The 16,519-nt window shown below is 54.6% G+C and overlaps 1 protein-coding gene across 8 annotated transcripts in view; it reads right to left on the reverse strand.

The window, feature by feature from the left end:
• Positions 1 to 16,519, reverse strand: part of Cacna2d2 (calcium voltage-gated channel auxiliary subunit alpha2delta 2) — a 135,701-nt gene that overhangs the window by 8,342 nt on the left and 110,840 nt on the right. For 4 of the 8 annotated variants that reach the window (XM_013359374.4, XM_078043221.1, XM_021727504.3 and 1 more), the window contains exons 5-23: positions 15,707 to 15,751; positions 12,217 to 12,358; positions 8,959 to 9,090; positions 8,727 to 8,784; positions 7,980 to 8,030; positions 7,760 to 7,859; positions 7,489 to 7,647; positions 7,147 to 7,254; positions 6,971 to 7,049; positions 6,347 to 6,396; positions 6,084 to 6,173; positions 5,810 to 5,881; positions 5,527 to 5,601; positions 4,419 to 4,493; positions 4,268 to 4,339; positions 4,119 to 4,190; positions 3,950 to 4,011; positions 3,078 to 3,154; positions 1,782 to 1,802 (exon numbers count right to left, since the gene is read on the reverse strand). In XM_013359374.4, coding sequence (XP_013214828.2) covers positions 1,782 to 1,802; positions 3,078 to 3,154; positions 3,950 to 4,011; positions 4,119 to 4,190; positions 4,268 to 4,339; positions 4,419 to 4,493; positions 5,527 to 5,601; positions 5,810 to 5,881; positions 6,084 to 6,173; positions 6,347 to 6,396; positions 6,971 to 7,049; positions 7,147 to 7,254; positions 7,489 to 7,647; positions 7,760 to 7,859; positions 7,980 to 8,030; positions 8,727 to 8,784; positions 8,959 to 9,090; positions 12,217 to 12,358; positions 15,707 to 15,751 — 1,540 coding nt within the window. The remainder of the gene's footprint in view (positions 1 to 1,781; positions 1,803 to 3,077; positions 3,155 to 3,949; positions 4,012 to 4,118; positions 4,191 to 4,267; positions 4,340 to 4,418; positions 4,494 to 5,526; positions 5,602 to 5,809; positions 5,882 to 6,083; positions 6,174 to 6,346; positions 6,397 to 6,970; positions 7,050 to 7,146; positions 7,255 to 7,488; positions 7,648 to 7,759; positions 7,860 to 7,979; positions 8,031 to 8,726; positions 8,785 to 8,958; positions 9,091 to 12,216; positions 12,359 to 15,706; positions 15,752 to 16,519) is intronic. The other 4 variants (XM_078043223.1, XM_078043222.1, XM_013359375.4 and 1 more) reach the window with 1 other exon arrangement.

Below are 16,519 nucleotides of genomic sequence, written 5' to 3' on the forward strand. Positions count from 1 at the left end.
AAGAGGGGTCCATCAGTTGGGCTATTGCCCAGGTCTCATGAGCTGTGCATGTGTGTGTATGTGTATGTGTGTGTGTCTTTGTATGGGTTTGTGAGTGAACCTGAAGATGAGGCCACAAGGCCTCAGGTCTCTCCTGCCTAGCTGGACTGGTTGCCCTGAAGGCCAACATCTAGGAGGGGTCCCTTTGCTCTTGGCCTGTCTCAACTCTGGCAGTTTCCTATCCTATCTTCACCCACATCACAAACTATTTTGTCCCCAGGGCTTTATTTGTACAGAAGAGGGATTTTCCCTGTTCCCAAATACTCCCATGATGCACTGCAAGGTTCTGGGCAGGGGAGGCTTGGGGTGCTTAGAGGGAGCTGGGCAGTCACTGGTTGGACTGTTCCTTTCTGATAGGACTGTGAGGCAGGACACAAGCCGAAGGGGAAAGGGTGGGGGAGGGGAGGAGGAGAAAGAAAAAGGAGGGAGAAGGAGCAGGGAGGGATACTAGGGATACTATGCTATGGTTCTCATGGTTACTAGGGCCCTACAGTTCTAGGGTCACTGAGTGGGTTGTGGGAGACAAGGAGAAAAAGACAACTCAAGCCAGTGGGAGTAGGGTATGCCCCCACCTCCCCCGCAGGCCATTGCAGGTGGCTGTATTCCCTTTGCTGAACAAGGCTGGTCAGGGGCCCTAGGGTGACTGGGGACTCCTGATTCCAGGTTAGGGGGAATCCCCTGTGGCTCTCCATGTTGCATCTGCTAAGTATTCCCTGAGAGGGCAGCTCTTTTTGCACCAGTGGCAAAGACCTTGTGTTGTCCTCTTACTCCTGCCGTTCTCTGCCAGGGTCTGGGAATTCACCACCCACTTTTCCAAGACTCTCTGGCTTGGGCACTTTGGAGTGCCACAATCTTTTTCTTCACACTTGGCCTGATTTTCTCTAAGCTCCTTTGCTGGCCTTGGCGTCCAGACAGATCCCATTCTGTGCCTGGCCAGGGTTTCCAGTCTGAATTTGCCTTTATTCCCCAAGGAGAACACCTTTTCCATACCTTGCTGCTCCTCCCCAGGAGCAGTGATTACCCCAGGGCAGGCCTGGGTCAAAGGGCCTCAGCACAGCCTGGTGGTGGTAGGGCGGGGCAGTGGGTGTGGCCGGTCAGGGGAACTTCAGCACCAAGGCCAGTTCCCAACATGGTGTGTGAGCCTTGTTCTTCAGATGGCCCAGCTGCCTACCCTGTGTGTCCCCCTTTCCCAGGGCAAGGGGATGAGGCTCAGAGCCCTTCTGTCTCCCTTCTCAGAGGGCTGCCAGCTTTTGGATCCACTGGCAGAGATCAGAGGAGGGAGAGCTGTCTGTCCTAAAGGGAGCCTTGTGGGGCTGATCCTTTCTGGTAGCCTCTCATAAACTTTCTCAGTAAGCAGGGAGGACTTTACCTGCATCTCAAGCTCCCTGCCCTGCTGGGTGGGAGGTGGCAGAGAGGCATCCAGCCCTGTCCCCACTGTTGAGTTGTCTTGGAGGGATGGTGGGGGGAGGCAGAGGCCTTCCCATAGGGACAAGGACTATGGAAGGGACCTGACCCTCAGAACATTGGAGAACATCCTGCAGGCAGGCCCAGGGAAGGGGCCACTGGCTCTAAAAGGGATTTAGGGACCAGAGGAAAGGCAAGAACTGAGGAACCAAGGGGATGCTGGGAGGGGAACCCTGAAGGGCAGGGGTGTGGCTGGTCCTGGGCAGGGAGGGGGGCAAGCAGGGGTGTGAGGGGGTGGGGTGGGGAGAGGAGGGTGCACTGGTTCTGAATATACTTGCCCTTCAGTTTGCTGATTGGCACTGGGACAGTCCACCAAGAGAGAAAGCGAGGAAAACAAAAACACAAACACAAAAACAAACGAAAAGGGGGAGGGGAAGGGGAGGGGCACAAACAATATTTTATTCAATGGCTGTTTGAATGAAAATATTGTGTCTCATCATCATACCGAAAGGAAACTTCTTGCAAAAAAACGACATGAGAGAGAAAGAGAGAGCAAGAAAACTCAATGGAGATGAGCCCCAGTCGGCCAGGCAGGTGGGGGGCGCCCGGTGGGGCCGGAGCCCCAGCCTCCCTCCCAGTGACCTCGGGTGGTGGGCAGGCGGGACCAAGCCTGAAACCCATGCCTCTCTGAGAGGCCCAGGGTAAGCAGGGCATGCAGGGAGGAGCCACAGGCAGAGGACTGGGAGAGGAGGGAGGAGAGGGAGAAAGAAGAGAGAAGAAGAGAGGAAGAGGGGGAGAGAAACTGGGAGGAGAGGGAAAGCTGGGCTGAAGGAGAAAGGAAAGGAAGAGAGGGAGGAGGAGGGAGCAGGCCAGGATTGGGGAAGGGAATGAGCAGGGTAGAGGGTGTAAGACAGAGGGAGAGAGACTGAAGGGAGTGTACTCAAGAAGGTAGGGGTGCTATAGAGATGGGTGGCGGGAAGTGAGAGAAATGGATGAAGAAAACAGAAGGGAGAGGTTAGAAAGGGAGGGTGACAGAGGAGGTGGAGGAGCAGGGGAGGGGAAGAGGGAAGGAAAAGGAAATGGGGAATGAGAGAAGGAGGGAGGGAGAGAAAAGGAAGTTGGAGTGCAGGGAGATCAGAGTGAGAATGGCAGAAGATGAAGATGAAGAGGATCGAGAGGAGACTGAGGGACAGTGGGACCTGAGTGAGGATGGGGAATGGGGGACAGAGTGAGAGACCTGGAGGTGGCACCACAGGAGGTAGAAAACTGAGCTGGGAGCAGGGAAAGAGGAGAGGGGATGGGGGTGTCTTCCAAGAATGCAGCCCCCAAGGGTTTTCAGGGCAGGCAGGCTATGAAAGGGAGACACGGAGTAGGAGAAACCAAAAACAGAAACCTCAACGGAAACCATGAGAGAATGGTCTGGAACCAAATCTGAGAAAAGGCGAGCATGCAGATTTCCACAGACTTTTGAAGGCTGGAGGCGGGGCCCCAGCCTGTGGGTGCCAGAGGCTGGGCAGAATGGGCAGGAGGGGATGCCTTGCCAGCAAGCATGGCTGGCTATGCTGCCTGGGGCCGGCCAGGGTGCAGGGACAGAGGCAGGGGTGCAGGGCGCAGGCAGGGGCCGGGCCACTTACACTTGACCTGCAGGATCTGGTCGCTGAGGTTGGCTTGGAGGTAGAAGGTGCTGTAGGGTGGGAGCACCAGCCCCAGGCTGGGGAGGTGGGGAAGGGGGAGTGCAGGTCACTGCTGGGAAGAGGTGGGCCATTCTGGCACCCCCTCCCCATGGCTTTGGAGCTGGACAGAGAGGCCCAAGCCCAGGGAGTCCCTCTTCCTCTGCCTTGGAAACACTGGACCTCCATATCCCCAATTCTCCTGGAGGATGGAGAATAACCAGACCCAAAGCAAATCCTTACCCCCAGTAGACTCCCCTAGCATCCTAGCATCAGGGGTGGGAGCTGCTATCCCCAAGGAGTGGGGGCTGCAGTCCCTGACACTATCTTAGACTCAGCAAATGGCAAGGCTGCACAGGTGTGGCAAGGGGCAGTGTTGGCTGGGCCTGGGGTATGAAGATGCCCCTGGTATTTTAGAATGCACCAGTTGTGTGGCACATGCACTCATTCAGAGGACAACCTATGTCAACCATGCCTGACCTAAAGGGGACCTGCTCTGAGGCTTCGATGTTGGCTTAGAGGAGGCAGTGAATGTGCAGAGACGATACTCTGAGTGTGGACACCCAGGGATGCCCTCCAGGCAGGTGTGACAAGAGGATGCACTGTCTTATTCTCTTTTCTGGACTCCCAGAACCTCTGGGTTGTTCCTCAGGAAACCCCTCCAAGGATTGGGGGATCTAGTATCCCAGGGTGAGTAGTAAGGAGCCCTGGCTACTGGTTCCTCACTGGGATAATAGTTACAATAGACTAGAGTGGAGGATAGACTAGGAGGGGACAGTGGGGCTCAGACTCTGGGTCACCCCATACTTCTGCCTGTCCAGTCCTGGCCTACTCACCTGTAGTTGGTGCTCCTTATAGGCACCCAGGTGTAGTTCCGGATCACGTCATCTATGTACCTCTGGGAGAGGAGGCCACATCAGGTACTTGGGCTAGCAGGCTAGAGTAGATGCGGGGTAGGAAGGGTACCCATTCTGACCCTCTGTCCCCCCTCCCCTTCCTTCTCACCTCATCCAGAGACTTGACCAAGGTTCTAATCTGCTTGTGGCCCTTGTTGCCATCAATCATGCTCCGACGGATCTGGAAGGGCCAGAGCTGTGACCCTCCTCTGCTCTTTGGGCAGGCCTCCCCATCCCTCCTCCCTGTCTTCATTTTACCTCCTCCTTGTTCTCATCCTCCAGCTCTGCATCCAGGAAGTCTAGAGTTACAGGCTCCCGGAAGTTAGTAGTCTGTGGGGAGGCAGGACAGGCAATTGGGAGTCCCCATCTTGGAAGGTTACTCTCCCTCCAGGCCATCCACCTGGCTCACCTGAGGCTTGAGATTGGGGTGCAGCAACACGTAGCCGTTCAGGTCAATGGCGAACACATAGCCGTTGGCTCCAAGCTGGAGGTGCAGATTGGGGAACTGTGGTTCCAAAGGGCTAGGCAGAGATTGGGCTCCGGAGCTCTTCCCCATTCTGCCTTCTACCCTGCTGAGGGCTGCTGTATGCCTGCCATGGGCCAAGGGCCCCCACCTGCCACATGGCCATAAGCCTGCCTCTCAAGCTATGCCTGGGGCTAGGTGCCCCTCATGCACCAGCCCTTGCCATCTTATGTCCTGTAGTCTCCATGGAGCTGTCAGCTAGCCTGACCTCTCTGCCTCCACAGGGTTCACAAAGCTGCTACTCTTGCATTGCTCTTGCCCGCCTACGGCTGCCTCTGATTTGTGCATTGTCCCCAGTTCAGTAGAACACAGGGCAACGGGAAGATTCTTGAGGATCCTATAGTCCTGGGGCTTCTTCTCCAGGTGGAAGGGAAGTAGGAATAAGAGGGACCGGGGACCCAGCCTTTAACTCTGATACAGTTTTCTCATTGAACCTGAAGGTCCATGCCACAGTGCCTGACCACAGTGCCTCAGGGCCAAACAGGTGCCTCCTCCCTCCTCTTCAACAGGCCCTGGGCCAACCACACTGCCCATCTCTGTGCATGGGCTGAGTCTGACCTGTTACCTGATACTATATGGCTGTAAGCTAAGAAACACTTGTATGTTTTTAAATGGTTGAAAAAAAATCAAAGGAAAAATTCTAGTTCATGAAATGTGAAGATGATCTGAAATTCATAAATTGGTATCCACAAACAAAACCATATAAGAACATAGCTATACCTATGTGTTTGTTTTATCTGGCTGCTTTCACAATACAACAGTAGAGTATGAAATGGGTATTTAGGCCAACAGAGTCTAAAACATTCACAGCCTGGCTCTTTACAGAAAGTTTGCTGACTCCACTCAGAGGTCACCTCCTCAGGAAGCCCACCCCTCATTTCCTCAACTCAAAGGTTTCCATAGACATGCTGTGATTCTGTCGGTCTGCTCTGCTGAACCTGGCTTGTATTCATGTGGGAGGCAGAGTAGGGTGGATGGACAGGTAGACACTCACTGTGTAGTTGGGAGTCAGTCTCTTGATGTCATTCAGAGCCACATCAATGCCCATCACACCCAGGATTAGCTGGTTCTAGAAGCAGAGGCATGGATAATCTGTAAGGGGCTTAGTTCCAAGGGGGAACCTCTCTGCCCCACACCCAAAGCTTCTAGATGCTTTCATAGGCAGCTGCCCCCTCCACTTTGCTGGACTGCCCTATCCCTCCTTCCTTCCCACGCCTGTTAGGGCCATGCTATTCCCTCCCCAGGCATGCCCAATCCTCCTTCAGTGGGAACCTCACCTTCTTTTCCCCAGGGCCATCTTGCGTCAGGTTGAAAACAGGGAGTGTCCCTGTTACCACCAACCCTAGTCCCTGAAGGGAAAGGAGGAGGATGGGGGTCTCCTGTGACCAGTCCTGCCCTGAGCCCAAGTATTCAGAGCAGGGGCTCAGGCGCAGGCCATCACTCTTTCTCCTCTGCTTTGTTAACCCCCATTAAGGGGACTTTAAGGGTCTTGATCCCTGGGCAGATCCTTGGGGAAGGCAGCCAGGTCCCTTCCTTGACCAGAGGCCTTACCAGTGCATCCTCATATACGTTGGTCCACTGCACCTGCTTGGCCTCCTTGCCTGCCAGCACCATGGGCCTGCCCAACACGTCTAGATATTCCTGGGGAGGGGGTAGCAGAGGTCACCAGTGTTCCTCCCAATTAACTCCCTCTTTGGTCTCCCCATGCTTTGGTATGTGCCCCAGTCATCACCAGGGGGCGCTCTCAGCTTGCTGCACAGAGAGACAGCAGGGAAGCCAGGGGCTGGGAGGAGTGGCCTCCCTCACAGCCTCACCTGCGTGTTGATACGGATGGCTCCGATGGAAGGGATCTCAAAATAGTAACCTGTGAAGGGAGAGGAGGCAGAGATGGACCTGGCTGGCACTGCGGGGATCCACAGCACAGGGGGTTCTGCCCCCTGGGGTAGGTCTGCAGACCTGATTTGCCCCTCAGACTCCTTCTCTCTTTGGTATGACTTACCCAAGACTCATATATCTCTTTGTACTCCCTTCTGCTGCCCTGTTCCTGGGATCAATGCTAGGGAAGGGGAGTGAGTATAATAGAGGCCTAAGGAAGCACAGCAGGGGTGGGGATTGGGGCAGAGACAGGGTGACAAAAGGAGCCTGAAGTTCTCCAGTCTAGGACAGCTGTAATCTTCAGGGGCCACTTAGCAACCAGGCCCAAGTGTAGAGATAGACAGAAAACAGATGCAGGAGTAAACAAGCTAGAAGACAGATGTACAATGGACAAACAATGTTTGATCAGATGGACAAGTTAGACAGCTCACTGGATAGGCAGAGCAGTGGACAGCCACATGTATGGGAAGATAGACAGTGAAAGGACAAACAGACACATGGATGGACAGCTGGCAGCAGGACATAGTAGGCAGGCCTCCTGGCCGTGACATTGGATAAGATACCTTTGTTGGTGCAGGCCATCCACTGTAGTGGTGTGACATCATAGTTATGCTGCCCCACAGAGAAGGTAAACACACGTACCTGTGGGGTCTTGAAGTTACTACTGTGACCTCTGGAGTATAGCCCTCCCCGGTTCTGGGCCAAGATCAGGGCAACCCCCACCTGGGCTGAGTCTTACCGTCCGATTGGGCCAATTGTACTTTTCAAAGACGTCTTGCACGCGGTCCTCACCGCCATCCGTGAACATCATGATCATCTTATTGCAGTTGGCCCGAGTGATATTGGACTGGGCAGGGGTGAGTGGAGTCAGGTGGCTCTCAGCCCCTCTCCAGTCCAGGGGCAAGGCCTCCCTCCCCATGGTGGGCCTGGCCCTTTGGCCTTCCTTCCCACAGCAGATGGTGCTATCTGTCCAAGCTGCCTGTTTGGCACTAACAAGGCCATCCATTTTGATTTCCCCGTGTCACCAAGCCTGGGCCCTCGTCCGCCCCCAGCCGCCCATTTGCCCACCCATGGGGCTCACATTCTGCAGCTGGTCAAAGGCATACTCAAAGCCGGCCTTGTAGCCTGTGGTGCCCTTGGCCACCATGCCCTGTACAGCTTCCTTGAACACCTTTTTGTTCCGCACATTGGCCTGCACCAGGTGTGTGAAGCAAGACACAGGCTGCGCCTTCTCGTTGAACTGCAGGGACAATGGGGTGGTGAGTGGCCTCAGGCTGGCCAGGGCAGGCAGCTGTTGCATGGGACAGGTAGGGATGACCAGCTCCCTGGTTGCCTACTGTCTTGGTACTCACCGAGGCCACATTCACATAGTCATCGTCAGAGAGTGTGTCTAGCATCTCACAGACGGATGTCTTCATCAGCTTCAGGGTCAGGCCACTCACGCTGCCACTCCTGGAGAGGTTGGGCAGGGGCCATGTTGAGGGACCCCAGATGTTCTCCTACCCTACCCCCATGAGGTTCCCAGGCAGCAGACTCCAGCTCCAACCCTGCCTGCCAGCACTGTTCACTCACACATCTACGATGATGACCATGTCCTTGGGTGACGAGGCCCCCTGGATATACCTGTCCAGGAGAAGCCTCAATTAGGACCAGCCCTGCTGGGACCTTGGGGGTCTTTCCTTCCTTTACCCACATACTGATTCACATGTTTCTACTGAGCATCCACTGCATAAGCTAGACAGGGTCGGGGCACTGGGGAGACTATGTTTAATAAAGCAGACACTGTCTGCCAGGGACATGAGTGATCTGGTCCCTCAGCAAGTAAACAACCCCAAGGGGTGGTGGCAGGGCGTTGGTGATCCACAGAGTAGGCAGGAGGAGCTCCCTGGCTTCAGAGTTTGTTGTAGCCTCTGCCCTAGGTGGAGACCCTAAGGGCACAGTCTAGTTGTGTATGGGATGGAAGAGGAAAGAAAAGTCATACGGTAGAGTGTTTAAAGCTGGAATGAGCAGGGCAGGGGCTGCCAACCCCGCAGAGGCCATATCTATCCATGGGAACACCCCCACTGGGCTGATCTCTCAGTCCTGAGCGGGTGGGGGTACTGGGTGGTAGATGGCGGGGGGAGAGGGGAGGGGAGCAGAGGCAGCTGGGAGGCCTGCCTGGGTGATGGGATCCATTTTCCAGTGGCAACGATGTGTGAAATGAAAATTGGATAGAGCTGGCTGCGCCCTGCTCGAAGGCCTGGATATTGGGAGGGAGGGGAGGCAGGAGAGGTGGGGAGCTAAAGGAGTGTCCTGCCCAGCTCCTATCTACTTGCTTACCAGGGTCTCCTTCGGACGTCATACAGGTCAATCTTCTTGGGGGCTCGCCATGGGGTAGCTGTGGGAGGAGAGAAGGTGAGGGGGACAGGCAGGGAAGGGTCCAATCCAGACAGACAGGCCTTGTGGGAATGACTGGGTCACCGTAGCCCACTGGTTGACCATCCTATCCCGTGCACTTCAGGATGGAGCAAGGTAGGGTACTGGGTAGACAGGGGAAATGGCTGGCACCTACCTGGATAGTAGCGGGTGACTCCTGTGGCACTGCCAAAGACCTGCCACAGTAGTGTGGGGTCTTGCCTGCGGTTCTCAATGAACACGTTCTCCAGGGCCTCTGTCCAGTTGAGCTCATTGAGGATGACGGTGGCTGGGGGTGAAGCAGGAGGCTGGGGTGGGGAGCTCTAGGCTGTTCTTGCTGAACCCACCACTGTGACACTCATGCCCAACCCCCTCCTACTCTCTTGCCTGTCCAGACTCTCCCTCATTTCCCAGAGCCCAGCTGGGGCTGTACCATCTCCCCCAGGAAGACTTCCTGGTCTTCACTCAGTCCAAGCTGTCAAGGAATAGCCCAGCCTAACCCTCACCTGGGCCCCACACAAGCAGGCAGGGCAGCGGTGGCTGGTGGCTCTTGGAGAAGGGCCATTCAGGTGGCATGGAACTGTGAGCTGGGCCCCCTAAGAAGCATTGCTGCCTGGAACTTGTGGCTGGTCCCCGGGGAGCTCACCCACTCAGCATGCACTCCAGGCCACAGCCACAAGAAAGCAATTAAGGGCCCGCTGATGGGGCTGGAATTATTCAGCTATTAAGTTACCTGATAAGCTGGAAGCCACTCAGCTCCATGATTAATCAACTGGGGCCAGGAGCAGGCAGGGGCAGAGGTGGGGGCTATTGGAGGCAGAGGTAGTGCCAAGATCTTGCTCTGACATAGGCATGTATGTGTGCTTGTGTGCATGCACGTGGGCATACATGCACACACACACAAAGCCTGCACCCCCAGCAGGTATACCTGCATGTAACTTATGTGCTTTCAACCAGGTGTGTGACCCCCCCACCCCTTACACTTAAATCCACCTGCCTAGCAACCTGACTGCTGCCGTGAGCACAGGGGCATATGTGCTTGCTTACGCCTACATACCCCTGGGCACCTACAGAAGGCCACCAGTGGGTCCTGTTCTCAGATCCCCTACCAATAGTTCCCCCCACCCTCCATTCCCAACCTTTGTAGTCGCACATGCATGATCCCCTGGCCATACCTACCCATCCACACACCCTCACAGAGCAAGGCTCCTCTCAAGACTACTGGCCTCCCACCCCTCAACCAGGGCAGCCCTAAATCTGCCCCATGTGAATATGTTCTCATGTGTACCTATCCCTGCACACTCAGAAAAAACAAGAGCAGGACAACTGTTGCTGCCTATATGCCTTACCCCTCCCCCAAGAGCCAATACTGCTTCTCTTCAATTTCCTCCATTTCCCTTCTTTCCAGGTCAAGCCCTGCCAACATCACCCCCAACACACACACTGGGCTCCCCATCAAAGACCCACCACAAGTGAGAAACAGAGAAGGCTCTGCTCTTTCCAGAGCAGATGGAGTCATGATTTACAATTGCTCAAGGCTCTGCCCACCCCTGCGCTCCCTCTGCTCCCCCTGCGTGGGGGCTCTGCTGTGTCCTGTCTGCTCCCTAAACTCTTCCTCCGCTGCTCTCACTCCCTTCTCCGTCCCCGTGGTTCCCCTTAACTGACCATAATGTGAAAACAAAACCCATTTCTAGTGTTGGCTCTGCCTATTGAACACTATGTTATGGTCCTGTTCCTGATTTAGAAACTTAGTGAATTGAACAATTTTTATTTTTTTTTTCTCTTTAAAGGAAAACACAGCTTTGGCTGCCCTGGGAATCTGCCTGGGACACCCAACCCTCACTGGACCTCAGTCTTCCCAGTTGAGAGGCTTGAAGCCCCTCTGGTTGGGGTGTCCCTGACTCAGGTCAAAAGCCAAGAGAAGACATTGCTCTGGGCGGGCTGTCCCTGCAGGTACCTGTGATCACATCGACACACATGCATTCATTGAGTGACACACCGATGCAAATGGCCCCATCCCACAAAGGGCCTGCTACTCCACCCCCTGCACCCACACCCACACCCATGTGCACACACTTTCAGATCATGCTGAGTTGGAAAATGGGGACCATGCCCCCTCAGGCAGGCGATTACAGATTTAATTAAAAGTGACACAGTAAATAAAAAACATATAAAATGTAATTTGTGTGGGTAGCGAGGGGTGACTGGGGAGGGCGGTGTGGCTCCTGTTTTAATTAGCGTGCCTGCCTGTGATAGTGCCTCTCGACTGGCTCAGGCAGGTGGCCTCTGGGCAGACTTTGGGGTGGGTGGGGGAGCATCCCTCTCTACTCCCCTTGAGGCTGCCCAAAAGGCCTAGCTGACCCTGAGGGTGGAGGGGGCCCTCCCTGAGGACTCTGGGGAATTCTCTAGAGCCATGCAAGAGCTCTGGGACCTTTGCTTTAAGATCCCTAGCTCAGTGGGCCCTTGGATTCTGGGGCCACCCCATAGGTGCCATAGGACTGTAACAGACCCAAGAGTCCCTAGGGCCTTAAATTCTGCTGCTGGAGAACCCCATCCAGTGTTCTACTCCTGGCCTCCTCTCAAGAGCTTTAGGAAGTTCCTCCTCATATCTAACTCAAACCCTTCCAGTTATAGCACACGGTTTTTCCATTGTGAAAAGCTGCCCTCTCCCTGGGGCTTGGAGTCTCACCACTCTCTTCCTAATTCCCCTTGCCCACATCTGCCCCTGGCTGCTCTGTCCTGGAAACCATCTTTCTACCCCTTTGTTTTTTTAAGGATCAGGGTGGTATAATAGGGTTGGTGTCTGTCAGTGAGGGCTGTCCCTTAGCCCCTATGTCCATCTGATATGTGGTAGATTCTCAGTTACTTTTAAAAAAATGTATTTTTTTTTTTTTTAGTTGTAGATGGACCCAATATCTTTATTTATTTATTTTTATGTGGTGCTGAGGATCGAACCCAGGGCCTCACACATGCCTGGCAAGTGCTTCACCACTGAGCCCCAGCCCCAGCCCTTCTCAGTTACTTCTAATGAGACCAGGGATTGTGAGAGAGTGGCAAGGAGCTGTTTTGAGGGACTCACACCAGCATGTGTTGGACAGTGTGTGTGTGTGTGTGTGTGTGTGTGTGTGTGTGTGTGTGTGTGTGTGTGTATGTTTTCATGTTCATATGAGCTGGAGACCATGCATGCACAGGAATGCGAAACTCAGTTTTGTAACCTGCTGAGGGTTAGCATGAGGCTCTGACTATGAGTAGCTGGATGCCTGCATGTCAGGGAGTTTCAGAGGTGAACGTGTGTGACCTTGGCTGTAGGGGATGGAGGTTGATGGTATTGGCCTTCTGTCTCCAGGGGCATGAGTTGTAGGCCTTGCACCCATGACAGGCAGTGAGGGCCGTCCCAATCACTCTGCACACTCACAGCCTTTGTAGATGTCCGTGGGGATCTGCACAGCTGTGTATGAATAGTTGACCTTGTTCTTGAAGTTTGGGTCCTCGATGAAGTCCAGTCTTAGGGTGCTGGTCTTGGACCCCCTCTCCACATCCTCACTCTCAGGATCATCCTGCAGAAAGTCCCCCAGAACTGTGAGAATTGGAAAATGGTGAGTAGGTTTTACAGGCCTGCAGGCAGGGGTAGGTAGGGAGGACCAGAGTCCAGGAGACAGGGGCATCTCAAGCATAGAAGCTATTGCAGAGACAAAGAGAAAGAGAGATGGAAAGACAGCAGGACAGATAACGGTGCCAGTTAGAAGGAACAGGACCCAGAATTCTGCTTACAAAGATGTGCCTTGAAGCCAGGTGTGGTGGTGCACACTTGGAATCCCAGTGGTTCAGGAGGCTGAGGTAGGAGGATCACATGTTTAAAGCCAGCCTCAGCAACTTAGTGAGGCCCTAAGCAACTTAGTGAGACTGTCTCAAAATAAAAAATATAAAAGGCTGGGGATACAGCTCAGTGGTAGAGTGCCCTTGGGTTCAGTCACCAGTACTGCCCCCCAAACAAAAAATTAGGATGTGCCTTGTGCAATCACAGGGAGGCCTTGGCAGCATATCCTAAGAGCTTTGTGCCTCCATACTCTCCACTGGGTTCCATCCATCTCCTGCATGGAATTCCTTTGGCACCATGGAGAGGGCCTTAGCACCATCTGGGACAGGGATACCATCCTCTGCAGCAGGGCATCTCTAGGAGATAGCTGGGGGACAGACCTGGGAAGAACTGGGTGGGGGACTGCGGGAGGGAAGGTCTGCCGTGCCTGCTAGCAGTAGGATTGTAAGGGCCCCTGTTGATTTTCTAAAATGAGCTGCAGCCGCCTGACAGGTGCCAATTACAGCATCTCTCGGCCAGGCAGTCTGGGCATGCGCTGTGTACCCCCGCCCACCACCATAGGCTGGCAGGAGTGGATCTGCGACTATAGTGTGGATGCCACAGTCAAGGGGTGGGGGCAGAGCTTGGGTGCAGGTGTGTGAGCAGGGAGGGAAGATGGTAAAGAGTGCAGGGGAAGAGAGGGAAAAGCCAGATGGGGAGGCAAGGGAGAGATGGAGACTAAGGCAGGGAAGAGAGCAGAGCTGGGGCTTCATGCCCTGATAGGAGGAAGCCCAGGCAGAGGAATCCTCCACACACTCCTTTGCTGCCCCCCAAGACTCCTATGATTAGCCTTGGCTCAGTCTCAGCTCATATCATCTCCCCCATATGTCTCATAGGCTGCTGCCCCTGCTGCTCATTGTGTCCTGGGCATGTCCCTCTCTTTGTGTTCTGTCTTTAGGCATCTGCCCAGGCGGTGTCTTCTGGGGAAAGGATGACCCTGCCTTTCCACCTACCCAGATGTTCTCTGTACACCGTGGGGACGTGGCTCCGACAGGCCCACAGCAAACACCCATTTCATCTCTGCAGGATGGATTTTGTACAGCCAAAGTCCAGGCTGTATGATGCCCTTCCAAGCTTCTCACCCAGTGTGCCACGCTCTGCCCACCCAGTGGGGGTTCCCTCAGAAGCCCTTGGGTGCTGGATAAAGCCAGGGCAGGCAGCCGCTGAGCACCAAGGCCATAGCAGGGAGCTGGCGGCCTGTGAGGCATGCACCACTCATGCTCTGCTCAGAGGAGGGGGAGGCGCGGGAGAAGAAAGCCCCCGAAATGTCAGCAGCAGATGAAGGGCGCTGGAAAATTTAATCTCCCAACTTTCCCAACTAATGTGACATTTGGATTCTGTTCTGATAAGCTATCAGCTGGCGAACTTTTTCCTTCCTTCTCTTTCCCCCACCCCCACCTTCTGGCTGGTAATTTAAAAGTAAATGGTCTAGAAAGATCTCTAACTGTACCTCTGGCAAAGATTAAAAAAACAAAACAACACAACAAGCAGGGGAGTCGGCAAATGTGTGCGTGCTGTTATTTATACAGGGGCCAGGCAGGGCTTTTGTCCTGGCTGACTCTAGCCCAGCCCTGCCTAGACTAAGTCTCCCTCATTGAGGCAGTCTCTAGCCCCCAGCAGGTGTCCAAGGGGCTGGGGGAAGAGAATCAGTGATTTAGAACCAGGGGTTGGGGTCCCTGATGCAGTTGGGAGCAGGGAGTGAAGAGTGTCCTGGCAGGGGACCGGGTAATAGGCTGACCAAGGAACCCCTCAGTACCACCGGTGAGCCCAGGGGCTTTGTGTGGTGGGCAACTGCAGTCTCCTGGTTTATATTTAATGCACTGATTGCTAAAATTACAGCCCGCTGCCGAGGGGGGTAAGGAATTAGATTCAGGGTCTAATTAAAGGTTCGCTCTTCATTTGAATTTCAGATTCTAGCTTTAATTTTAGCAACTTCTCCAGGAGCCACGGAGCTCAGCCAAGGGGAAGCACACCTGCTTGAGCCCACCCCCTCCTTCTAGGCCCCTGCCCTCCTGAAGGCTCCCCAGGCTAGCCTGGCACTGTGATCCCTCCGCAGGGACCCTTTCCAGCCTTCCCACCTCCTGGTGTCTTGGGATACTGCCTGTTTACCCCAGGAAAGGCCCTAGGCCCCCAGGCCTGGGAGAGGAAGACTGCATCTTGGGTCTTGTGCACCAGTAAACACAGGTGAGTCCTGGGAGACTGAACTACTATGACACCTCTGTTTACAGAGGGCATAGTCATGTCCTACCACTTTGCCTTGAAGTCAGTCAGAGGGACTTGGGCCTTGACAAGTTCATCACACACTGTCTACTCCAAGTGTCTGTATCCTCAAGACACTCCTGTCTTCTCTGTAACCACCTCCACCCAATGGTCATACATCTTTCACTGAATCCTCTGGTGATGGGGGACCTCAGTACCCCACAGGGCAGCCCAAGCCGACTTGAGCCAGTGAGAAACATGGAGGCAGAAGGGCAGCGTGGCTCAGTCCTAGTGCCACACTTCTGAGGGGAGTGACTGTAGTTGAGCAGAGCCTCATCAGAAGGGAGGGCACTTGAACTGAGTTGCCTCTGCAGCTGGAGTAAGACTGAGCTCAGGGCTAAGTAAAGCACGATCCTAGGGACAGGTGTGGGAGGGGCCTGTACTGATTTGAAGCCTGCCCCTACCTGTCCACTTCCAGGAAACCCTCCCCATTGCTCCCTCTCCCGCAATTCTTGTCATATTCAGAGAGCCCCTCTCTGTGCCAGGATGTAAGCTGCCTTGTACAGGGAGGTCCAAGTACCTCCCTCCTTGCCTGGGGTGTGTGGGGGGGAGCAGCCTGCTCCACACTGTGCAGTGGAGCCCAGCTTATTAGTGGCCACAGAGACATAGCCTTGGAGTTGTGAGAGACAGGGAGTGGGGGCCCGTGTCACCACAACTCTGCAGGGATGAGCTCAGAATGCTTAGTGATGAATCTTAACACCCATTTTACATCTGATACCACAGAGTCCCAGAAGAGGGGGTGTGGTGCTGGCAGCCCACCACCCCTTCAACAGCATGGTGGGGCACTCACCAGCTCAGCATCGGCCTTGGCGTCATAGTACATGATGTCTTCCTCCTGGTGAGGGGAGAGAGGCCTCAGCATTCGCGGCTCAGGGGTTTGTGAGATACAGCCAGGACCCCCATGCCTGAGGCCTGGGTCAGGAGCCATCCCCTCCCCGCACCCAGATTAGTCCTCCCAAGGCCAGATGAGACAGTCCCAGGGGCCCTGCCTCCTACACTCCCCTGCTGGGAGGAAGGGTCAGACCCCCCTCTTGTGGTGGAGACGCTGACTGAGGCGGGACTGGGAGTGAGGAAGATGGGAGAACAGAGCCGAGCCTGGGCAAAAGCAAAATAATGACTTGACGCTGCATCTTCCAATTTCTTCTATTAAAAAGCCTGCTCATTACAGGCATGTACTTATTAATTATCTGTGATTTGTTGTGAAATGTAAGGGGGTTTACACAACAGGAGTGGGAGAAAACAAAGCCCGGCCTGTACTCCTGCCTCCCGGCCCTCACTGGCCCGAGCTGCCCGCCTGTCCTGGCCCATGCCTGCCTGCCTACCGCCTGGGTTCTTGGCCATCTGCGCGTCATAATCACCGGCCACCCCGGGGACCCGTAACACAAACGGGCTAATTTCATGTTTAATGATCTTTAATCAGGACCAAGCGCAGCTGACAGAGGCCGCCAGAAGGTTAGCCTGGTGTCAGTAAGTGCCACCTGCTCAGGAGGGGCCTCCCCACTCTACCCTGGTGGGCTCTAAGGGTAGGGCTACTGTCCGAGTCACCCTCCCCAGGCGTTCCTCAGTCCCGTTTTATTAAAAAAAAAAAAATCCTCCAACATGT

The sequence above is a fragment of the Ictidomys tridecemlineatus genome, chromosome 3 (assembly GCF_052094955.1).
Source record: "Ictidomys tridecemlineatus isolate mIctTri1 chromosome 3, mIctTri1.hap1, whole genome shotgun sequence".
NCBI classification, from domain to species: domain Eukaryota; kingdom Metazoa; phylum Chordata; class Mammalia; order Rodentia; family Sciuridae; genus Ictidomys; species Ictidomys tridecemlineatus.